This window comes from Chiloscyllium punctatum, chromosome 9, assembly GCF_047496795.1.
Source record: "Chiloscyllium punctatum isolate Juve2018m chromosome 9, sChiPun1.3, whole genome shotgun sequence".
Classification (NCBI taxonomy): Eukaryota; Metazoa; Chordata; class Chondrichthyes; order Orectolobiformes; family Hemiscylliidae; genus Chiloscyllium; species Chiloscyllium punctatum.
The window spans coordinates 60591158-60616595 of NC_092747.1; the positions used below are offsets into that span (position 1 = coordinate 60591158).

A 25438-nucleotide genomic window follows, 5' to 3' on the forward strand; every position below is an offset into this window, starting at 1 on the left:
TTTCATACTCGTGAAAAAAGTATGTATTTGTGGTCAAAGCTTATTCTACTGAATTATAGAGCTCTTTAAAGCTTTATGCAGATTACAACGTGTTTATTGTTATGACATGGGGTCAACCCTCCAGCTTAATTTAAAATCAGTGACACAGAAAAGATTTATCCCATGCTGTAATCTTAAAAATTTAAGTGGCCAAGAACTATTTAAAGTAAACATTAACAACTTCATTTCATAAATTATAACAGAATAATGAACTAACAACTATTTGCAATTCCTTCCTCTAACCTATCTTTTACCTTCCCTTCTATAATACTAGTCTGATAAAACTCCCAATAAGATTTACAGAAAAATCCAAATTTTAAAACCTGCCAGTGGTTGAATCTTCTCTTTATCTTCAACGGTAGATTGGCTCTCAGATCAGTGTCTGTTTTTCTCTATGCAAACTCCTTCTCTCTAGAGATACCTCTCAGGGAGTTCTGATTAGCAATCTACATCTTGGTCTGGTGGCAGTTCTCATCCCAACTGTTCAATTTTCCCCGTTCTTGTACCCCAAGGCGTCAGACTGTGTCATTGGCTTTTAAGATTGTCAATGTACTCAATTCAAACTTGATTGGAATTTGGTATTTTTTTGAGCTATAATTTAAACTGATTGGCCTAATTCAAATCTATTTTGTTGTTTCCAGGCAACTAGCTACCCCAGTAGCTGGAGCACATGTTACATTGTGTCTTATTGAGAACGCTTGGTACTGTCACTGCTAGCTTTTACTCTCTTAAAGGTATAGTACACTCACATCTTCATAACATTATTAAATTCACAATTACTATTCCCACATGTCAACATCCAGGTTTTCTGTTTTTCCCACAATTTGTATTTGCATTGTCTGTTTCTACCCAAAGGTTTTGCTTGGTATTAACCTTGACAGTCTGGAAGTCTGTCTTTGTTAGTTCCCAAGTACTTTGGATTGCTTATTGCTAAACCCTTAATACGTTCACCTGATTATTGGAAGGGGTTAATGAATAATGTAACCAATAAGTTGAAATGTTACTTAGATTACTTAGTTTAGAAAGAGGCCCTTCGGCCCAACAAGTCCACACCAACCCGCCAAAGTGCACCCACCCAGACCCATTCGTCTATGTTTACCCCTGCACCTAACACTACAGGCAATTTAGCATGGCCAATTCACCTAACCCGCACCTTTTTGGACTGTGGGAGGAAACCAGAGCACCTGGAGGAAACCCACGCAGACACAGGGAGAATGTGCAAACTCCACCCAGACAGTCGCCTGAGGTGGGAATTGAACGTGGGTCTCTGGCGCTGTGAGGCAGCAGTGCTAACCACTGTGCCACCGTGCATGCAATATTTTTGAAGCATTGAAAAGGAAACAACATGAACGTATAGAACACCTTGAAGATAAAGTATCCTAAGTTACTTCACACAAATATTGTAAAACGTATTTATATATAGTATGATTGGCATAGCTGACCAAAGGTTTGGTCGTAAATGTGGATTTGTAGGACTATACAAAGGGAAGGAATAGAGCTTTGGAGACTTCAAGATGGGATTCTAGAATTTAGGGCATAGGCAGCTGACGGCACAGTCACCAACAGTGGAAAATTTACAATGGGTGAATGCTTGAAGCTATAATTAAACGGATGCAAATATTTTGTAGTGTTGAGAAAATTGGGTGATTAGAGAAACCTAGGATGAAAATTATCAAAATTGAGGCATAGCTTGATCAGAGGCTGATGTAATTCAGCAAGCATAGCAGTGATAGGGAACAGGATATGATGCAAGGAAGTACATGGATGACCTTAAGTTTACAGAAACTAAATTGTGCAAGGCTCGTCAGATGTGCGTTAGAACGAGCAAGTCTAGAGTAGCAACGTCATGAATGAGGGTTTATCCACCAGATAAACTGAAGCAAGGGCAAAGTCAGGTAATGCAAGGCGAAAGAATTAGGTGGTGGTAATGATGCTGTGAATAAGTGGTTCAGGAGTCATTTTAACCAGTGATGCCAAAGTTACAAACTGCTGACAATTGCTAGGAAGAGGGATAGAGTCAGTGCTAGTGTACAGATTTTGGAGCAGTGACTGAAATCAATCGTGCCATTCTCCCCAATAACTAATTGGAGGAAATTTGTGTTCCTCCTTTACTGGATGTCAGATAAGCTGTCAAATAATTCAGCAATAGAGGAGTCATCGAGAGAAATGGATGTCAGGTAAAGTTTAGTGTCAGCAGCATAGATTTTAAAACTGTGCTGAATTTAAATTATTGATTTTTGTACCTAGTCAAGCAATGTAATGCACTTTCTTTTACACATGCCTTTTTGTATGTATTTGGCAGTTAAATGACTTAATTTATTTTAGTAGTTTTTAGTAACTTCAAAATATTAGTGCTTTCATCAATAAATAATTTTGAATATTGCTGAAAATACTCTAATTTTGTCCAAACTTTTCATCTTGCATTCATTTTCACAAGACTATAAATTCGTGGAGAAAACCAACATCTACTTGGGAAAGAGGAAAATGCAGATTGATCAGCAAGTGGTAGAGGCATAGCCATGAGGAATGCATCTGTTACTGCTGATTTGATAGTTAATAGGCAGAGATTAACTTTTAAAGCAGGCATTAAGACAGCTTGTGGTATAATATTTGCATTGCTATCTATGTTCAAGTCTCACCTGTTCCAGACATACACTCAATACTCGTGAGCAGGTTCATGAAAAATATTTTTAACCTAAGCATTTAATTATGGTTGGTCAGTGCACAGCCTTGAGAAATGAACAAGTAAAAGGTGGTCACCTATTTTGTTAAACTGAAGCAGGCACTGTGCATGTACATGTTCTTTGAGTCTGCAAAGAACATGGCTTTGTTCAATTTGCATTTACCGGAAGCTGCATATATTAATACAAGGTGAAGTGTTTTAACAAAATGTCTTTTTTGATCAATACTTGAACTCTATTACCAAATAATTATTCATAAATAATGTGTGTATAACATGTGACTTAATGGAATTAATGCAATTTTTTTTTAGATTCCAAAGACATGGACAAGATATTAGAAGCCATGCTGTTGTCCCAACATCCAGCTTCAGTAAAACATAGCTTTGTGAGACGTATTTTAGAGGCAGCGAAGCAACCTCTCGACAGTAAACAGTGTTGGGCTATGTTTGAGTTATCTACAAATCTTATTTTGTTGGGTGATACAAAATTCAAAAAGGATGTGGGCAAAGAAGTTCTAGAGGCCTATGCTCTGAACCACATTTCAGAGTTCGAGATTTATTTTGATGCGAAGCTTATCTTGAAACTGATGCAAGATGGTTATGGAACATTGAACAGGAGGAGTGTTGGTATTATTGAGTACATTCAACTAGGATTGAAGTATGTTCAAGACAATTCTTCTGCTGATGAAGTATTTCATGTCCTCCAAATTGAACTTCTCCGAATAGTGTGTGAGAAACCTGGATCAAAGCTATGTGCCAGCATTAGTAAACTTATTGTTGAATTTCCCCAGTGTATTCCCACTGGGAAGTTTCGAGTGGTATTCTGCCAGCAACTTGTTAGAAGCATAGGACAGTTTCAGAATGGATCAGAAGAGGAAGATGAAATAGTGGAATTCTTGGATCAAGTAAATAAAGTAAGCAGCTTGTTACAGAGAATCTGGCAAACTCAAACTGCAGCCATTATTCCATCCTTGCGGGAGCTGTTTACTGTTATTTCATCAACAGGTAAGGAAAAATGCCTTGTATCTGAAATGATTATTAGATGTTTATTTTTTTACCTTCAAACTTTTTGTGAACCAACCTATCTTCAGGGTGTTGGGAATCATCCAAAGGTTAAAATGTTTCTTAAATTTGTAGGTTTTTATCTACTTTCTTTCTGCTCTGTTTTGTGGGAGAACTTGGATGTTTGTATGCTATGATATTCCAAAATAACTGAGACTTGTTCAGGCAGTGTTGTATGATGAATTATTGCTATTGATTACTTTACCTGAGATTGGTTCAAATGGAGAAGCTCTTCATACATTTGCAAAGGCATTTCAGTGTGCTAATGAACCTTGGAGTTACTCTCTGCTCTTGCATTTAACATTAATACCTTAGATCATGAGTGCGCATTTTTGTTCTGAAGCAGCTTCATTGAAAATATTATTTTGGCCTCTTGTTACCATTTTGCTCTTTTTTCAGTACATTTTTACCATATTTATGAATGTGCACTGCTGAAGGGAATAGATGTGGTGGGTATACATACATGCAAAATGCTGGGGGAAAGAGGGGTAGTCCTAAATGCAGGCTTCACTTTTTTGTTAAAAAGAATAAAAACCATTTGCACCATATTTTGATAGTCTTCAGTAGTGAGTACATTTTACACTCGTTTGCAGTGTTTATTAAATCAAAGTTTTTTGATTGGATGTTTATGAGCAAAATAACTTCTTTTCCGTCATTCAATTTTATGTTGGCAGCCTAGTTTAGAGAACGTTTAACTTGTGATTAAACAAAATATGCTGTTATCAGTCATGTGAAAGGATCCATGCCTGGTTTTTACCTCTGACACAGTTGTCAAGATCCACCTCTGCCAATTCTTCTCTTTTATCTAGATGAGTGGGACGACGCTGAAATAGTTCTTGTAAACAAAGAATCTCTTGCAGTTGCACTTTCTTTCATCATCATCTCAGTTCTCTGAAGGATTTATTCTTGGGCTGGCTTCTATTTTGAAGATGAAGCAATTACCTATGACTGTTACCTTGTCCATAACTGTTACGTTGTTACTGATTCTACCCTGGAAATTTTCACAGTCTAGTATTGAACTAAACTCTGAACTAAATTTGTAACTTCATTGTCTCTGACTGTCCACTTCTCCCTCTCTAAGATAACCTATCTATGCCCCAGATTATGTGCTATTGAAATCCTCATAATGTTGATCTGAAATTTTTAAAAATATTTCTCACGCAATGGATTATTGCTGGTAATGCAAGACTTTAATGCTATTCTCTTTTCCTTTGAGAAATTACTGGTGAGCTGTCATGAGCTACAACAATCCATGTGGTGCACATATTTGAGTGTTGTTCAGGAGGTGGTTCCAGGATTTTGACCCAGTGACAGCACTGTGTCCCACTGACGTCCCATTTATTCAAATGGCTCTATAATATATATATAAGGGCAAAAAGTTGTATTTATCATCCCCGTGTTCACTGACCTACATTGTTTTCGGTCCACCAGTGTCTCCAATTTATGACTGTTGTCCTGTTCAAATCTCTGTGGCATTTCTCCTCCCTGCCTTTGTACTATCCTGCTTGTCCAGGTCTAGGTTATGTCTAATTTAGCTATGTCTTCCTACAGCTTTTGTTTATTCCTGTGCCTTAGCTGCCCCAGCCCTAGGTTCTGGAAATTTCTTCCAAAACTGTCTCTTTTCTTAACTCAAATGTTCTCTTTAAAAGCTGTCTCTTGACCAAGCTGGTAGTCTTAATGTTTTCTTTGTCATGTGTGAAGTTTTGTTTGATAATGCTCCTGTTATGCACTTTGGGATGATTCATTACATTAAATGCACTACATAAATGCAAGCTGTTGATAATATTTGCTTTTTTATGAAGTTGTATCTGTAAGCGATCTTGTTTAGATTATACAACTAAATATCCTTCCCAAATAAAGTATCTAAATTTACCTGGAAATGTTTGATGCTGTGGTTGGCTAGTATCATGTTTCCAAACTGCCATCACTCCTTTTAATGCATGAATATTTCACCTATGACAATCATAAGTCCATTTGGTTATGTTTCCTTGAGGAATAACTTTTGCCAGGCTACTGAAAGCGAAGCTTTTTTGTTTCATTGCTGTATGGGCTGTTTCTACTTGACCCCCCAAAACAGGCAGGTATTAAATCAATTTAAATCTTGTGAAGTACTAGCATCTTGGAAATGCATCATCACGTCAGTATTGTAGGGAGCATTGCTTTGTATTAGAACCTCAGCCATGACTTTGGTTAGAGACAAAAAAGTCAGGTGCTCCCGATGTGGTCGTCTTTACATCGGTGAGATCAAATGTAAACTTGGGGAATGCTCTGGGGAGCATCTCAGCCGGGCCTGTAGAGGCCAACTGGACCTCCCAGCCACCACCCATTTTAATTCCCCTTCCCACTCCCTTTCCGACATGACCCATCCTTGGCCTCCTCCATTGCCACAACGAACCAAACCGCAAATTGAAGGAACAAAATTTCATCTTCCACCTCGGCAGCCTTACAGACTGGAGGATTCAACATTGAGTTCTCCAATTTCAAATAACTTCCCTTCCTGTCCCCTGACTCCCTTCCAAGCCCCCCCTCCTCCCTTCCACTCCCTCCTGCCACCAACTAGATTCATTCCTCCCATTGACCAAGCAGGTCATACCCTCTACCTGTCTTCGTCTATCACCATTTCACCACCCTACCCCCGCAACCCCATTTATCTGCAGCTCCCCTTACACCCACCCCAAGTCCTGAAGAAGGGTTACACCTGAAATGTCGACTTCACCACCACCTGAAACTGCCTGGCCTGCTGTGTTCTTCTAGCCTCCTGCTTGTCTACCATGACATGGACGTTAACCACAACTCTTTTGCATTTAAAAAAAACACCAGAAATTTAGCTAACTTAACAATTTATATTTTTAGTATTATGACTTTGTGGGAATGAAGCATGGATTCTAGTTTGCTTTCATTTTGATTTTATGACCAACTTGAGAAAGTGCACTGATAGTCTAACCCCACTACTCTCGTCATCATCACAAAAGTAAAAGATTAATCCAAGTTCTCACTTCATCTGTGTCATGGATTCAGAAAGCAGAGAGGTTTATATACTTAACACTTCATGTGATGAGTGTCACTGGCTGGGCAGTCCTCGTTGCATTGAGAAAGTGGTTGTGGTGAGCTGCCTTCTTGAATCTCTGTAGTCCTTGTGTTTGTTGGTAGACCTACAATGTCTTTAGGAAGGGAATTCAAGAAATTTCATCCAGCAACACTGAAGGAATGAGGATATGTTTCCAAGCCAGGATGGTGGGTGGCTTGGAGGGGAACTTGCAGGTGGTGGTGATGGTGTTGTTGTTGTTTATCTGCTGCCCTTGTCCTTATAGATGGAAGTGGTTGTAGGTTAGGAAGGTGCTGTCCAAGGATCTTTTAGTGCCTTTCTGCAGTGTGTCCTGTAGATAATATATACAGCTGTTACTGAATGTCAATGGTGGAAGGGTTGGATATTTGTGGATGTGGTGCCAATCGAGCAGGCTGCTTTACCTTAGACAATGTCAAGCTTCTTGACTGTTGATGGAGCTACACTCAACCAAGCAACTGGGCAGTGTTCCATTACACATCTGAATTATGCCTCATCATGGTGGACAGGCTTTGGCGAGTCTAGAGAGAATTACTTACCACAGTATTCCTAGCCTCTGACCTGCTCTTGTAACCATTATTTAATTGGTGAGTTCACTTAATTTTCTGGTCAACCATAATCCCCACGATGGAGATAGTGGGGAATTCAGTGATGGTAACACCATAAAATGTCAAGAGTCAGTGGTTAGGTTGTCTCTTATATGAGATGATGCGAATGTCACTTGTCACTTATCGTCCAGACCTTGTTCCATCTGACCATGAACTGCTTCACTGTTTGAGGAGTCTAGGATGATGCTGAACATTGTCCAGTCATCAGTGAACTTCAAATGAAAGTCATTGAAGCAGCTGAAGGTGGTTGAGCCGAGGACATTTTAGATTAGATTAGATTGCTTACAGTGTGGAAACAGGCCCTTCGGCCCAACAAGTTCACACCGACCCGCCAAAGCGCAACCCACCCAGACCCATTCCCCTACATTTACCCCTTCACCTAACACTATGGGCAATTTAGCATGGCCAATTCACCTAACCTGCACATTTTTGGATTGTGGGAGGAAACCGGAGCACCCAGAGGAAACCCACGCAGACACGGGGAGAATGTGCAAACTCCATACAGAGAGTTGCTTGAGGCGGGAATTGAACCCAGGTCTCTGCCGCTGTGAGGCAGCAATGCTAACCACTGTGTCACCGTGCCGCCCACTAAAGGCACGTTTGTCCGTGAATATATCACTAGCAACTCCTGCAGAGATGTCCTGGAGCTGAGGTGATTGACCTCCAACAACCTCCACTATCTTCCAATATGCCAGGTATGATCAATCTTGGGACAAAATGCCGACTCTCCCACGTTTACAAATATCCACAGATGTATGCAAATCCACTGTGGCCTTATTCTCTTACGAAGTACCTGGAATCTCAACCTCTACGTACTTGTAAAGGAAGAGTTAATCTTAACTCTTCATTTCAATTCATGTAATCTCATCAGGGATCATAAGGCAGTTTGATGTTTAAATTTGTTTGCAGTATCAGTGATGATTTTGTTGAAGTACCTGTTTGGTGTTTATGCTGCAGCAGGAGCTCTGTGTCCATGAGCTCCTATTGATAAGGAAACCAGTTCATATCCTCAACAGTCAAGATCCTAAATGACCTGAGACATTACTAGGGTGTGTAACTGGTAGAAGTAAAACAAGCAGCTAACGTATAGCTAGTCCTTTGGTATGCAATTTGTTCCATTATAGTAACGCAACGAAATGGGCATTTGATATGCCACTGGACTTAGCATCGAGTTTGCTTTCACTGACATAGTCAGATCATTCTTTCAGCTACTTGGACAGCACTTAGCTGAGTTTTTAAAAAACGTCTTTTTGATACCAGGTTGGCTGGTTAAGACTTGACATCCTTTAAAGGAATTTGACGGCTTCTCATTCTTCTGGAGCAGTACATTGGAAGTGTAAAGACTGGATATGTAATTTTTCTGTGTTTTTGATTATGGAATGAAATGGGGAAAGCATGGTTTTAAGAAATAAGGATTATGCAAAGGGTTTACTGCACTTTTTAAAAGTGAGTTGCCAGACACTCATTGTGGCACCTCTTTACACTGCTGTTTGTCCAGTCAATGGGAAAAGTCACTGAAGATGAATTGGAATCGGAGAGTGTGTATGAAGGAGATTTGGCCAGTAACAAGTAGCTGATTGGTCTGTTGAGTTAGAACCGGTTGTTGATGATGATGACCTTTTGCCTGCCAGCAACTGTGATTGGGTCTGAGGTAGCTGACCAGCTTGTAAATTTAAATGTTTGATCAGATGCTATTGGAACACAGAAGCAAAGAGTTGCCCTTTTCTCTGAAATGAAAATAAACTAGCATTCCTCATGTTTGTTTTATTTTCCCTTTAGTTACTGTGACCTGTGCTTTTAAACCAGTAAGTCAGATACTTTATAAGTGTGGACCAGTTACCCTGTGCCTCCTACAAGCGAGTGAAGGTACATGGGAAAGGAAGATCGATGAGCAGCAAGTCCAGAAATGCCAAAAGAATAATCTAAGTGAACCTGTGGACAGGGGCCATTGAACTGTCTTCCTAGTCTTTGCCTCTTCCCTTAACACTCATGAATTTTTTTGTTTTGTGTCTGAGAATATCTGTATGTATGTGTAGGGGGAGTTTTGTAAGGGGGTTAGAGTTTTAATGAGTAGTGTTATATGTTGCCAATTCATTATTGTTTCTGTAGCTAAAATTTCTCTATGCATAATAAATGGTCACTCTCATTAACTACGGAAAACTGGTCTGTGCTTTCTGTCAACTTGGGTCTAAAAGGCAAGTAAATAGTGGAATTTTGAGTACTTCTATGAAATCATTATCTGTTGTGAAGACTGTTGAAATAGTGTGACTTTATTTTTAGCATTCATGCCGAGGTGAAGTATAATAGGGACACCAATCAATCTTGACTTGTATAAAAACCATTGCATCTCTATTGTTTCTAAGTTGTATATTTATTATTTTTGTAGAAACTTCCATATTTATCAAATGTTATTAGGTAAGTATGTTCTGAAGACTTCTATAATAATTTGAGAACTTGACTGATAAAATGGAGCAAAGATAAATTTTAGTTTTCCATTTCTATGAAAGTCTGACTGTCTCTTAAGGTCAGAAAATCATTTTGAACGTAGAGTGTAAGCGCCTTTGCAGGGCGTTATGCAGTTTTCAGTTGAATGACTAGCAAGCCAGAGATGATGAGGCAGGTTTTCAAGGTTTCTGTAAGAGATGTTAACAGAAGAAAGTAGAATCAAATGAATGCGCAGAAGTTTGCTGAAATGAAATTCATTACATCTAAGCAAGAAAGTTTTAGTTTGGAGATCTGGGAAATCTTTCAGTTAGATCTGAGTGTCTGTAAAATTATTGCTGGGATAAAATGAATGTGTCAATTTGAGATATAATGAGATTATTCTATAGTTTTTATGTAGCATAATAAAAGTTGTTTTGCCTATATTCAATAAATGCTGTGCTCTTTGGTTGAAGTACATTGGTATCCTCTTGTAAAGAGGTCATTGACCTTCATGGTAAACAAAATTAAAAATAAAACTAATGATCTATCAAGCCACGTTTCTCCTGGGATCTATCTTATTAAAATATTGCCATCCTTAGGATCATAACAAATACCACATTCCTGGGAACATTGCAGATGCTGTGCCAGTTTCCTTTGTGTTACTCATATGAGCCAGAGATAATTTAGTGAATTCTTCTGTAAATTAGTCTGGAGTCATGAAATGCCAAGTATGGCTAATTAGTAGGATTCTTGCAGTTTTTTTTTTCTATAGTCCCTAATGTGTTCAAAATCTTAGCTGGGTGAAAATAAACTGAGCAGATGCTTATGTAATGGAGAACTTGAAGTGCTGCATTTCTGCATTCTTCACCCTATTGCTAAATAACTTGAAGCCAATATTCGCTAATAATTTCTTGTTAGGTTTTGTAAGTCTGTGTAAAGAAGTTTCTTATACTATATTAACATACTCCAAAATGTTAGTCTGTTCTAATGACATCTAAAAATGCAGTTCACTTGAACTAGATCTGGTTTACAGGTAATGTCACCTGGATATGTATATCCTGCATTTCATTAATTGGAGAGAGATTGTTTTCTTTTATTAGAAAATTAGAACTACTGTAGTGATATGGTACAAGATTGCAGAGTTTAAGTGCTTTGAAGAAATAGGACCAATTGATGAATCATGTGAGCAGTTTAGTGTACACAAAGTTTTAAGAAACTTATTTCTGAATGTATATGTCCTTTTGTAGTGTGGGTGAAGAAGTTAGATGGATGTTTTGTTTTGTTGTGATTTACAGATAATGCAAAGTGAAGATGTGAGAATATTAAGTTAAAAATCACACAACACCAGGTTATAGTCCAACAGGTTTACTTGGAAGCACTAGCTTTTGGAGCACTGCTCCTTCATCAGGTGGTTGTGTGGTATAAGAATTCTTAAGATATTAGTTACAAAAATTCTATTTAGTTCGAAATAACTTTGCATTATCTGCAACAGCACAGCAGGAAATTGACTAAGGAGCAAAGTAGACCAAATGAGGATATACAACGACATTGGTTTAATGATTTGAATGTTTTACAGTGCTCTGTCCTGAAACAAATTGGGAGCCTACTAAAGATATGCTGTTATGATGAGTTACAATTTCAGATCCAGAAAGAAAACATGTTGAATTTTCAGGAAAAGCTGCTTTAATATGATTACGCTAAAAGCTTGACTCCGAATACTTTTTCAAAGAACTTTATTTTAGTTGATGTTTACTAATCTTTTGCAGAAGGATCTGAGGGACCATCAAATGCACTGGCCACTGTCATCCAGTATGTTCCGTTGGAACTCATGGATGGGGTCATTCGAAACTTGACCAATGACGACTCCATTACAGATAAAGAGCTGATGACTGCTTTAACCAAGTAAGGTTTCTCTGGATTGTTGAGATCATTTTAAAACTAAGACATAATTATGTTGCAGGATCATGTGTTTGATCTTTATTAACGTGATACAGCACTGTGCTCAAACCTTTGGGCCCTGAATTTTCCACTGCTGCACGGTGACTTTGTGATTTCGTAGAAAAGACACTAAACAAAGAACAAGCCCTTTCCTGTATTGTTTGCTCACAAGTTAGAGGCACGCTATCCCAGGGAGGCTTGAAGTATAACGCTCACTTCTTGGCCAGGATGTTGTATGGAAATTAAGTGGGATTGAATAAGAAATATTGTGGAAATTAAGAATCTGGGGGAGTAAAATGATGGGAAGTCAATTACCATGCAGATTTTGAATGTCTTGGTTTATTCATTATTGGGTTAAATTATTGGTTCTTCATTTCAGCAGGAAAGTAGAAATTGCAGTGAGAAGCTAAATTGACTGAAGATGTTTCAATATATGAAAAAGACTACCATTGTACAGCCGTGTCTATCTGTTTTCTACCAGACATAATGTGTTAACAGAATAGATATCAGAGACAAAAAAACTGCAAAAGCTGGAATCCAAAGTAGACAGGCAGGAGGCAGGAAGAACACAGCAAGCCTGGCAGCATCAGGAAGTGGAGAAGTCAATATTTTGGGTGTAACCCTTCTTCAGGACTGGGGATGGGTGTAGGCAGAGCTGCAGATAAAGGGGTTGGCGGGGGCAGGGTGGTGAAGTGGGGATAGGTGAAGACAAGTAGAGGGTATCACGTGGTTGGTCAATGGGAGGAATGAGTCAGGTTGGTTACAGAGAGGAGTGGATGGGAGGGGACAGGAAGGGAGTCAGGGGACAGGAGGAAAGGAAGTTATTTGAAATTGGAGAACTCTATGTTGAGTCTTCCAGGCTGTAGGCTGCCCAGGCAGAAGATGAGGTGATGTTCCTCCAATTTTCGGTTTCACTTGTTGTGGCAGTGGAGGAGGCCAAGGATGGTCATGTCGGAAAAGAACGGGAAGGGGAATTAAAGTGGGCAATGACTGGGAGGTCCGGCCGGCCCCTGCAGGCCTGGCAGAGATGTTTGGTGAATCATTCCCTAGATTTGTGTTTCATCTCCCCAATGTAGAGAAGACCACTTTGGGAGCACCAGATACAGTAAACTAGGTTGGACGAGAGGCAGGTGAGCCTCCAACTGTCATCACCTATCCCCACTTCACCACCCTCCCCAAGCCACCCCCTTTATCTGCAGCTCCCTTGGCACCCACCCCTGTCCTGAAGAAGGATAACACCTGAAATGTCGACTTTTCCACTTCCTGATGTTGCTGGGCTTGCTATATTCTTCCAGCCTCTTAGATTAGATTACATAACAGTGTGGGAAACAGGCCCTTTGGCCCAACAAGTCCACACTGACCTGCTGAAGCGCAACCCACCCATACCCCTACATTTACATTTACCCCTTACCTAACACTACAGGCAACTTAGTATGGCCAATTCACCTGACCTGCGCATCTTTGGACTGTGGGAGGAAACCACGCACGGGGAGAACGTGCAAACTCCACACAGTCAGTCGCCTGAGGCGGGAATTGAACCTGGGTCTCTGGTGTTGAGGCAGCAGTGCTAGCCACTGTGCCACCGTGCCTCCTGCCTGTCTACAACAGAATAGATATCAGCATCATTTATCAACCCAAACCTGGATGTTGTGTGGGTCTCGCTGCCATTTCTGTATTGTGCTTCAGTGTGATAAATTGAGTTGTATTGAACACTCTGCCATCACTAGCAATGTCCTCACATCTAACATGATGGAAGTGCTGTGGTGTGACTTGATGAGTCACCGGCAGATTCCAGTACACAGTATGATTGCTTATTTGGATATACAAAGGAAGAACCAGCCTTAGGTAATTCCACAACATAGAATGATCTGCTCAACAGTGGTCATTGGCTTCAGTTCCTTGTTTAATAAGTGTGGTGCTAGAAAAGTACAGCTGGTCACGCAGCATTCAAGGAGCAGGAGAGTTGATGATTCTAGCATAAACACTTCATCAGGAATGTGGGGGAGGCCCAAGAGGGCTGAGAGATAAGTGCGTGTACCAGGTATTGTTCTCATCTGTGAAAGGCTCCTCATCTGCTGACTTCGATTTATTTCATTCCTTATCCTTTTGAGATTATATCTGTTCATTTTCAGTTCTGCTATTTACTGCTTGCATTTTTTTTTACAAAAATATACTTCTAACTGAAACTGTTTCACCCTTTTGTTTTCCCTTTGTGCTCCTTCACCCATCGCTACCAGCCAGGTATCAAGCTTACGATTGTAAAGCTACTTCACTCTGCCATATGTACATATTGACGCTGTAGTGCGGCTGTTGGCTTAACTGTCAAGCCATCGCATTTCCTCTATCCCATACTCACCATCCTCTGTATGCCCTTGTGGTGCAGTAAACCAAATATGTTAAGTATAGAGCTAGTATTAATGGGACAATAACCAAAACATTGGAGTTGATCCTAATCTTTTGGTTGAGTTGTACATCCAATTCCCAATTGCATACGTCCTCCCTGCTTGACATTATCAAGTGCCCTAGCTTGTTTTTGCTGTGTGTTATACTCTGTATAGTTGCTGGGCTGTAACTTGAATAACTGGAAAATATTTGGCAACAGTGGAATTATTGTAACAGAGGACTAGCTCAGATACTGTCCAGTTTTCCTTACTGCCTTGGTTGATATGTTAGGTGTTTCTCTCCTATAGCTTTCCAACTGTTCTACCTTTCCACCTGAGCTAGTACCCATAGATATGCACATTCTGCATGGCTGATTAAATGACAAAATTAATTGTTCCCATTATTCGTGTTGTTCTTGCTTCTTGGGATGAGGTAATGCAATATCTCCCTAAGCCTGCATGCGCAATGTGGGTTGGCTCTACTGCATTCTATATAGCTTCTATCAAACAACTGACTGCTGCATTAAACCCGCTCTTTGTTTCTTCTCTTATATTGGATGTAACACACTTCTGAAGGTATTTCTGCACCACATTCATGTCATATCTATCACATTACCTTCTGTCTCTGCATATTACGATCCCTTATACATTAATTCTCCCTAATTACCTGAATATTCTCCGCACTGAATAATCTCTTAGCAGGCATTGACCCTGGTATAATAATGACAATTTATTTAACACATGTAATGTCCCAAACAGTATGGAATGTTACAGGTTAAACAAATGCGTGTTTGTTATTCACAAGCATGTCTCCCTCATGAACTTGTCTCAGTTTCCTATGACTGTTCGACATCATTCTTCACTGCATCATCTGAGAACTTGTTGTGCATATTAATCAAGCTATTTATGTATGATTCTTTGGACAATTGCCAAACACCAAATTACCTATCTCAGGTCTTGTCTGTGTCAAGCTGTTTGTCCTGGATCCCTTGCCTATTTACCACAGTTTTCTTAAATTATGAACTTAAAATTGGACTGAAGAGTCTGTTTCCATGCTGTACATCACTATGACTCTTTATAAAATATGGATCTTTTGATCCTCTATTACCAAATCAATTGAATTCACGACTGAGATCCCTGTGTTCAATGCTATGGCAACATCATTAACTTGATTGTGTTTCCTTCAACTGTTTACCTCAAGAGGGGGTACCCAATTGGCTGTCTTCCACTGTTGGACCAAGCCACCAATGTTGTTCCATGCCATACTTTGTCCCATCTGTTTGGACTTGTTAAATTGAATAAATTAATGTATTTTAATTCTATCCTTTTGTTTTTAATCAATTTCTCAAATGGCTGAATGCGTGCCTTGCTGATTTAAAAATGTTATCTCATTTTACTAGCCACACCAAAATTTGCAACATAATATTTCCATTCTTTGAGCCAACTCGTTTTGAACTGATTTGCGACAGTGTTAGTTACTTCAGATTCATTTGTATTCTTACATGGTTCTCCAACATAAAGCCATTCTTGACTCTTGTGACCTTATCAAAAGATAGCCATTCTTCCTCTCTCCAGCTATGGCCCTTCTGTTTTGGGTGGTGGCCTGACTCTAGTAACAACATGGAGATTGACAGCCAAGCCAAATCAACATTGCTACTTATTTTCAAAACAGTAAAATTAAAACCTTCAAAGACTCTGAAAGTTAACCCCAACAATTCCTAATCAGATGTTTAAAGTTACCAATTGCAGATGACAATCTGTAGCTTAAACAAAAGATCTGGCAATTAACTAACAAGACAATAGCTTTGGTAGAGCAAAATTAAACAAAGTAATCTAATTGGCTTATGTTATAAACTGAAAAGTCTTTGTCTTCTTTGTGAGGCTGAACACAATACAGCCATAAATAAAAGAAAAGAACAGAACTGGTCAGGTGGCTTATGTGGTTTCCACTATGCATTGTTCCGTAGGAATAAATGATAAATTTTTGATTGACATCTTCAGAAAATCAGTCAGGGTCTCCTTTACAGTTGACTCAGATGTATGCAGTAATACCTCATTTTCTATTCTGAGCTAGACATGGGAGGTGAGCAGGGAGTTTTCAAATCTTAATGCTGTAGCATCAACAGCCAGATTATTTTTCCACAGAAAACACAGCCAAAATCTTGTTTAAATTCTAGCCTTCTCAATAAGATCCCAGTTACCATTCAACATCTGTCATCTGTTTGAGCAAGTAGTCTTTTCCAGACTTGCTGGAACCAAATCCCAGGCAATGACTTTGTTAATAATCAACTTCTGCTGTCTGTTTAAACTTAATGCTGTTGTCCAGTGACACAACATCTGCAGAACCTTCTGATCAGAACCAATGTGCAATTAACCTCCAGGCCTGGCCTCAAATAAACAAAACCTTGGTTGGTCTTTTTTTTCAACGCAAGCTGTTACCCAGAATACAAAAGTCATTTTATTTCACAGCTCCAAACCAAAATTGATAAAAGAATAAACTAAAAGTAATGAAAAATCAGCAAGAGCTCTAATACTTTACCACCTTTAAATAGAACTGAATTTGATAATGGTATGCATATTTCCAACAAGAGTTGATAAATACTAGTCTCATTTACACTTTTTGTTCACTTTATATATAATCCCAAATTGATAGATTCAATTGAATTGCATCCTGATAAATTATTCAAAGTTGTCAAATATGTTTATTGTTTTGCTTCTGTACTAACTGAGGCATGTTCTTATTACTATTCAATTGTACATGAGTCTCAAAGAAGCTTACCTGTCTAAATCTCTTTAGTATTTTTACACTATTCATAAAACAGAATTCAAATATTCCAATTTGATCGAAGGCACTAGCGTCTTTAGCATGCTGATTCTTTACAACTTAGATGTCATCTCAGTTTTTCAAAAGTAACTTGCCAAATGCCTTCAGAGAATTTGCATCTCAAAGTTGTTCCAAGTTCACATGACAGTATTGGGAGGCCAGCCAGCTTCCTGTTATTTTAAATCTCCTTTTTAAATTTTTTTCAATTGTAACTGCTTGTGTGTTGATGTCTGTGCCTTTGGATAGAATATAATACCCTTTATTGTCAAGTGTGTTCAAGTACAGTTGTAGAGGAGCACAGTGAAAAGTTTTACTGTTACTACTTATGGCGCCATCTTAGATACAAATACCTACACACACATTTTAGATACAAAAAGAGGAACAGAAAAGAAAACGGGTTGAATTATTTTACAGAAATAAGACATAGTTAAAAGTTTAATCATTATAGTCATATAAACTTACACTTAAACATTACATTTCAGTAGCTTCCACACATGGTCTGCATGCAGATGCCAGGCCCCAGACCAACAAATGTTCTCGCTCCAGTCCGCTTCTCAGCTGTTCCATGCTAAATTTTTTTCCAGGGCTTGCTCCCCTGCGCCTGCTGCTGCTCCAGGGCACACCAGCTCCTCCATTTCCCCTCCGGTAAGTCAAAGTCATTAGTTGGAAAAAAAAAAGCAAGGAAGAAAGAGAATAAAGCATGGAAAAAGAACAGATGGAGAAGATTAGCTCCGGCTGTAACATCTTACTTTGCTGCTATCTTGTACTAAAATGATAGTTTTTATAACAAAAAGCTTGTCCTGCATATGAACTTGAAACTCTTTGCTGTCTGTCTTCTGGAAAAGAAAATAAAGATACGTTGTGGTTCTGTCTGGACATCCTTCATGGTTCTGTCCAAACAACCAGAATATGTGGTACAGATTGCATTTATTTATTTAGGGTAAGAAAGGAGAACCAGCCTTAAGCAGCCTAAGACTCTTTAAAAAGTTATAAATATTTCCTCCTTCAGAGAGTTTCAAATCAAGCTGTTCGGGGTTGTATTACAAACATCTGGGATATTAATTCAGGCCCTCTGAACCTGAGGTACAGAGATTACCACTGTACCATACTCGTTCCTTACACCTGTAGTCACATACGCGTGACATTATTCAACTGTACAACATAGAGCCTCATGCTAAACTAGCATCTGTGGCTTCAGTTCCTTGTTCCTGTGTATGCATACACTAGGTATTGTTCTCATCCATGCAGGGCTTCCTCGTATCTTCTGACATTGTCTTTATTGTTTCATTCTTTCTCTTGTCTAGTGAGCACCTGCTAATCATCTTTCTGCTTTTTTAAAAACTAATTGTATCTTATTTCCCTAGGAGAGACTATTCTAACAGAAGCCTTTTAATCCTTTCAAAAGGAAGGTCAGTAAAGTAGCTCATGGAGTCATAGAGATGTACAGCACGGAAACAGACCCTTTGGTTCAAGCCATCCATGCCGACCAGATATCCCAACCCAATCTAGTCCCACCTGCCAGTACCCGGCCCATATCCCTCCAAACCTATCCTGAGGAGTTCCTCAGTCTTGGGACTGAAATAATTGGTTCCAGTAGGCGCATCCAACTTTATTTATACGAGTTCCAAATGTGCTGTCATGCCTTCTTGGATCAAACAGCTTTATAATGTTTATGTATGGTATATGCCTTTTTGGCTGAGGTATTGATGGAGGGTTGGGATTGGAATGCATCCAGAAATGATAAGAGGAATCTGGGACCTAAGCTGGCTATTCTGTATGATTTGCTTATTGCTGCTTTACTAATCTTGAGGCATAGACATTTCTACTGTATCTATCAATGCCACATTGTCTGTTACTTTTAAAATATAAATAACTCTTATTAAAGCTAATAAATCTTAAATGTTCTAGCCTAGTCCGTGACCACCAGTACAATGTTCAGTGTTTCAATTCATTGCTATTTCTTCCCTGCGAGGAGGCAGTTATAGAATTGTTCAGATGAACACTTTCATTTGTCCTGATCTTGTTTCTCAAGTCTTTGAAGTGGTGTGAAACAATTTAGAAGTTACTCTGATCTTCCAGCAAAGCGATATTTGCAATTCCTGAATGTATTTTCAAGATTGAAATCTTTGTCAGTGACCATCACCAGCTCTGAATTTATGCGCCAGCACTATTATCTATCTCTAACAGTATTCCCGTTCTTTTGCTGCTGTAACAATGATCATTGTAGCTGTATATTTCTCTTTTGCTCTTCATAGTCTTCAGATGCACAACATCTTTCCTACATCTCCATTAAGTTAAAATGAAAACTTTTTAACCATCCCATAACTGAAACTTCATTCTTTATTAGAAATTCAAAAGTGGAATTCTCCCTCATGTGCTTGCTTCATGATTATCTCATTTTCTTCAATGCTTCATCTGCAGTTTGAGGTATTACCTTGATTTTTAATTGTGGTAAACTATTCGTTATGCAGAGAGTTTTTTTTAAGAATAGACTGTTCAATACTTAACTTAATTCTGCCCATTCTTGGGTTGTCATGGGCGTTTGTTCCACTCGACAGTTGGTTTAATTTTTTTTGTTATATATTACTGACTTTTAAAGTGTACAGTAACTTGTAAATGAGTTTATTTCACATTTTTTTTCTGAGATGCATTGTATCCTAGGTTGAAGTCAAGATACATTTTTAAAACATTTCTCATATAGCACTTCTTTTGATTTATAAAGACTTTTTAAGGGTTATTTTCAATTAATAACAGTGTCACCTTTTTTAAAATTTGCAGCATGGTTGATTGGCTTTCATGGCCATTAGCCCGAAACATAGACAAGTGGATTATTGGCTTATTGAAAGGTTTAGCAGCTGTGAAAAAGTTCAGCATTTTGATTGAAGTCACACTTGCAAAAATTGAACAGGTCAGTGTCACCTTATTGGACTGATTCTGAAATTATCTGAAGTAAATTATAAAATATTCATGTAATGGATTATTCAAAATACTTAGTTTTGAATCGAGGTTAAAGTGCCAAAAAATGAAATGTCAATACATTCTTGTAGATCAATGGTTGTTGCTACAACTAATAGTTTGTAGTTGTGCTGGTAGATTTTTCTTTGCTTTAATTTCACTACCACTATAACAATTAACATCTAAATTGAAATGCAGCATTTAACATAACCCTGAACATAGAATGGAACTACTGTGCACCATTTATAACAAACCACAAAGGATTAAGGGTGACTGGAAAGCAGAAAAGCGAATTATAAAATACTGGAGTTGGGTTTTTGCTTAGTATTCTGCCTACTTAATAGTTGCAATTTTGCATCTGGATCAATTTATAAATATATATATTTTTCATTGTGACTTTTCGGTGTTTATTAGCTCCAACATATCCTGTGTGAGATAGTGTCATTTATGTTAAAAGTACTTCCTTGGCTGTGAATCAGTTTAGGACCTCCTGTATTATATATGTGCAAGTTGTTTTGTCTGTCTTGAGACCATACATTGATGTATATTTTTTAATGTTTTCCAGGTTTTCTCCAGGTTATTTTATCCAATTGTTAGAGCAGGAGCTCTGGAAGTGTTGAAATACATGCTACTTAGTTTCCAACATTCACCAGAAGCTTTCCACATTGTATGTATAATCCTTCCTCTGTAAAGTGAGAACGGATAGGCAGTATGAAAGTAGTTTTCACCATGAACCAGAACCTTTTGTATCAGCACGATAAACATCTTGTTGATTTTATGATTGTATAAGCATTAATGGCACCATTTTGACAGGCACAATAAGTCCTCAAATTTGCAGTTGTGCTCTTGAAATTTGTAACTTTAACTGAAATGGCTTTAAGTGAATCATAAAGGAATCCATGTTAAAACCACACTTCAGATTTTATGACCTAATCTTGTAACAACTATATTTATATGGTGAGACCAGTTGAGTTTCTGATCAATGGTAACCTCCACGATATTGAAAGTGGTGGAATGAATGTCCCAAATTGGAGATAGTCATTGCCTTGTATTGGTTGTGGCATGTGTGTTGCTTGCTACTTGTCAGCCCAAGCCTGAATATTGTCCAAATTTTGTTACATTTGAACATGGGCTTCATGAGATTGCTGTACTTTCAAAACTACAGTTATTTTTCCACCATTGTAACCTCATTTTGAGGCTTGAAAGTTGTGACAGCTTAGTACTGAGAAAGGTTGGTGGTAAGGAGAGCCTTGAAAGCAAAGGCCTACTGAAATGAAAGCAAAGCTATTAGAATGCTTGTCAGATCTCCACAATGGACTTTGCTGTCTTTGAGCTTGTGACCCCGTAATTTAAGCTCACAGGCTTGGTGTCCTGAACCCAATTTTGGGGAGCCCTACAGTACAATATATGTAAATACACGTTTAAGATAAAAAGCAATATATATTCCTGTCTTCAGATTAACTGGGTTCTATGCAGTTCTAGCAGCTGAATAAGTCCCAAGGCTTCAGCGCAAGCTTAGAACAGAAACTGAAGTGCTAAGAGGAGCCAGCTAAATATCCTGTGGGAAACTATGTTGTAGGGAACACTGCAATGTTAGATTGATATATTGTCTGTCATGAATGACACTAAAACAGGAAAAAAAAATTAACTTTGGTAAGCATGAACTTAGGGTCATACAGCATGGAAGCAGACCCTTTGGTCAAACTTGTCCATGCTGACCAAGTTTGCCAAATTAAACTAGCCCCTAATAGCAGTAGGGAGATTAAAGAACTCATCGGCCGGCAGATTTTGGAAAAATCCAGTTGTAGCAGGGTTGTTTTTATGGGTGACTTCAACTTTCCCAATATCGATTGGAACCTCCTAAGTGCAGATGGTTTGGATGGAGCCATTTTTGTCAGGTGTGTCCAGGAGGGTTTCCTTACTCAGTATGTAGACAGGCTGACTAGGGGAGAGACCATTTTGGATTTGGTACTCAGCAATGAGCCAAGACAGGTGTCAGATCTTGCATTAGAAGGACACTTTGGTGACCGTGACCACAACTGCCACACATTTACCATAGCATTGGAGAGGGAAAGAAGCAGTTACCAAGGGAAGATATTTAATTGGGGAAAAGAAAATTATGACGCGCTCAGACAGGCATTGGGAAGTAGAGATTGGGAGCACAACAGACATGTGGAGACTCTTTAAGGTGCAGTTGTTGTGATATGAAACAGGCAAGAAGGAGTAAAATTAAGGAGCCTTGGATGATGAGTGCAGAGGAGCTTCTCGTCAAAAGGAAGAAGGCAGCTTACGTAAAGTGGAAGCAAGGATCTAGCACAGCTCTAGAGGATTACAGGCTTACTAGAAAGGAGCTCAGAAATGGATTGAGGAGAGCCAGAAGGGGCTACGAAAAAGGCCTGGCAGGAAGGATTAGGAAGAACCCAAAGGCATTTTACTCATAAGTGATTATTAAGAGAATAATCAGGGAGAAGTTAGGGCCGATCAGGGATAATGGAGGGAACTTGTATGTGAGTCTGAGCAGATAGAGGAAATCCTAAATGAGTTTTTTGCTTTGGTTTTCACTCAGGAAAGGGACCTTGTTGTGAATGAGAACTTAGAGGAGCTGGGAAACAGGCTTGAACATATCAAGATTGATGAAGTTGATGTGCTGGAAATTTTGGCAAATACTAAGATTGGTAAGTCTTTAGGACAAGACCAGATTTATCTCAGGCTGCTCCAGGAAGCGAGAAAGGAGGTTGCTAAGCCGCTGGCAAAGACCTTTGCTTCCTCACACTCCCACGGAAGTCGTATCGGAGGATTGGAAGGAGGCAAATGTTGTTTCTCTTTTTTGAAGAAGAGGAGTAGGGAACTCCATGGCAATTACAGACTAGTTAGTCTTGCGTCAGTGGTCAGCAAGGTTTTGGAAAGAATTCAGAGGGTTAGGATTTATGACTATTTGGCAAAGCATTGCATGATTAAAGGCAGTCAGCATGACTTTGTGAGGGGCAGGTCATGCCTCACAATATTCAGTTCTTTGAGCAGGTGACGAGACAGGTCGACAAAGGTTGAGTGGTGGATGTGGACCTCAGCAAGGCATTTGATAAGGTTCCCTATGGTAGGCTCATTCATAAAGTCAGGAGGTATGGGATACAGGAGATTTGACTGTCTGGATTCAGAATTGGTTGGCTGACAGAAGGCAGAGAGTGGTTGTAGATGGAATTTATTCTGCCTAGAGGTCAGTGTTGAGTGGTGTCCTGCACTACTCTGTTCTTGGGCCTCTGCTCTTTGCAGTTTGTATAAATGACTTGGATGAGGAGGTTGAGGGGTGAGTTAGTAAATTTGCAGATGACCCAAAGGTTGGAGGTGGCATTGATTGTATGGAGGACTATTGCAGGTTGCAGTGCAACATCAACAGGATGCAGAGCTGGGCTGAGAAGTGGCAGATGGAGTTCACCCTGGATAAATGCGAAGTGATGCATTTTGGAAGGTCGAACGTGAATGTTGAATATAGGATTAATGACCGGATTCTTGGCAGTGTGGAGGAACAGAGGGATCTTGGTGTTCAAGTACATAATCTTGGTGTTCAAGTGGCCAAGTGGATAGGGTTGTTAGGAAAGCATATGGTGTTTTGGCTTTCATTAAGAGGGGGATTGAGTTTGAGCCACGAGGTTTTGCTGCAGCTCCACAAGACCCCGGTGAGACCACACTTGCGATATTGCGTCCAGTTCTGGTTGCCCTATTATAGGAATGATACACAGGTTTTGGAGAGGGTGCAAAGAAGGTTTACCAGGATGTTGCCTGGTCTGGAGGGCTTGTTTTACAAAGAGAGGTTGACTAAGCTCTGACTTTTCTCTCTGGAGAGAAGGAAGAAGAGAGAGGAGACCTGATCGAGGTATAACAGGTAATGAGAGGCATGGATAGGGTCAGTAGCTGGAGACATTTCCCAAGGGCAAGATTGACCGGCACAAGGGTTCCTAGTTTTAAGATACTAGGAGGAAGGTATAGAGGAGAGGTTAGAGGTAGGTTCTTTACGCAGAGAGTTGTGAATTCATAGAATGCGTTGCCAGCGGTGGTGATGGTGGAAGCAGAATCATTTGGGACATTTAAGCAACTGCTGGACATGCACAAGGATAGCAGTGAATTGAGGGGTGCATATGTTAGGTTATTTTATTTTAGGTTAGGAATAATCCTCAGCACAGCATCGTGAGCTGAAGGGCCTCTTCTGTGCTGTACGTTTCTATGTTCTGTGTTCTATGTTTGTGTTTGGTACATACCCCTGCAAACCTTTCCTATATATGTACTTGTCCAAATGACTTTTAAATGGTGTAACTGTACCTGCATCTACCACTTCTGCCACTTCATTCCACATACAAACCACTCTTTGTGTGAAAGAGTTCCTTCTCTGATCGTTTTAAATCTTCCTCCTCTCGCCTTCAAAATATTGCCCTTAGTTTTGAACTCCCCACCCTTGCTGTACAATATGGCACTAAAACTGGTTCACTTGCTGAGGAAAGAAAACACCCTTTTATAGCAATTCAGAATTGTTTCTGGACGCTACTTTGAAGAGCACCCCTCCTTCCCTTACACACAGACACATGAGCTTGCACCAAAAAAAGTTAGAATGGTTTTGTCAGATCGCTAAGCGTTGTAGGTACAAATTTGCCTCGTCAACAGTAGAACATAGAACATTGCAGTGCAGTACAGGCCCTTCGGCCCTCGATGGTTCCACAGGTCAACGCAATAATCTGAAGCCTATCTATCCTACACTATTCCATTTTCATCCATATGTTTATCCAATTACCACTTAAATGCCCTTAAAGTTGGTGAGTCTACTACAATTGTAGGCAGTGTGTTCCACACCCTTACTACTCTCTGAATAAAGAAACTACCTCTGATATCTTTCCTATATCTATCACCCCTCAATTTTTAGCTATGTCCCCTCATACTAGCTATCACCATCTGAGGAAAGAGGCTTTCACTAACCACTGTATCTAACCCTATGGTTAATTTGTGTTCCATCTTATAGTAGATGGAAAGAAGCAATGAAATATGTTGCAAGATGTATTATGAACAGTTTACTGCATATTTGACTTATATTTTCTAAGGCTAACGTATTTTCCTATGATAGTGACATGGAAGAATATTGTGAGTGTGTTAAAGGCTTGTCATTGACAAAACATTGGTCCTAAGATAAGAGATCTCGAAAATAAATAGTAACCTCTGGCTAGAGATTCCACTTTAGGAGAAATTGAAGTCATGGAACTTGGATGTTCCTGGCAAGACCCAACGTTTGTTTCCCATTCCTTTATTGCCCTTGAAAAGACGATGGTGACCTACCATCTTGAACATCTACAGTTAATGTTACTTTTTGATACACTGAGTGCTGTTAGAATGGCATTTCTACCAGTGACAAGGATTCTACATTCCCTAGATGGAATGATGTGTGACGTGGAGGGGAATTTGCAGGTGATGGTGCATAATCCC

General features: G+C 39.3%; 1 protein-coding gene across 3 annotated transcripts in view; it reads left to right on the forward strand.

Annotated features, from left to right (window-relative positions):
- The window catches only part of LOC140481459 (ubiquitin carboxyl-terminal hydrolase 35-like), a 105304-nt gene that overhangs the window by 17553 nt on the left and 62313 nt on the right, over positions 1 to 25438 (forward strand). For 2 of the 3 annotated variants that reach the window (XM_072577661.1, XM_072577662.1), the window contains 4 exons: positions 3032 to 3724; positions 11644 to 11779; positions 19799 to 19928; positions 20541 to 20642. In XM_072577661.1, the coding sequence (XP_072433762.1) occupies positions 3032 to 3724; positions 11644 to 11779; positions 19799 to 19928; positions 20541 to 20642 (1061 nt within the window). Of the gene's footprint in view, positions 1 to 680; positions 774 to 3031; positions 3725 to 11643; positions 11780 to 19798; positions 19929 to 20540; positions 20643 to 25438 lie in introns of all 3 variants that reach the window. The other variant, XM_072577660.1, reaches the window with a different exon arrangement.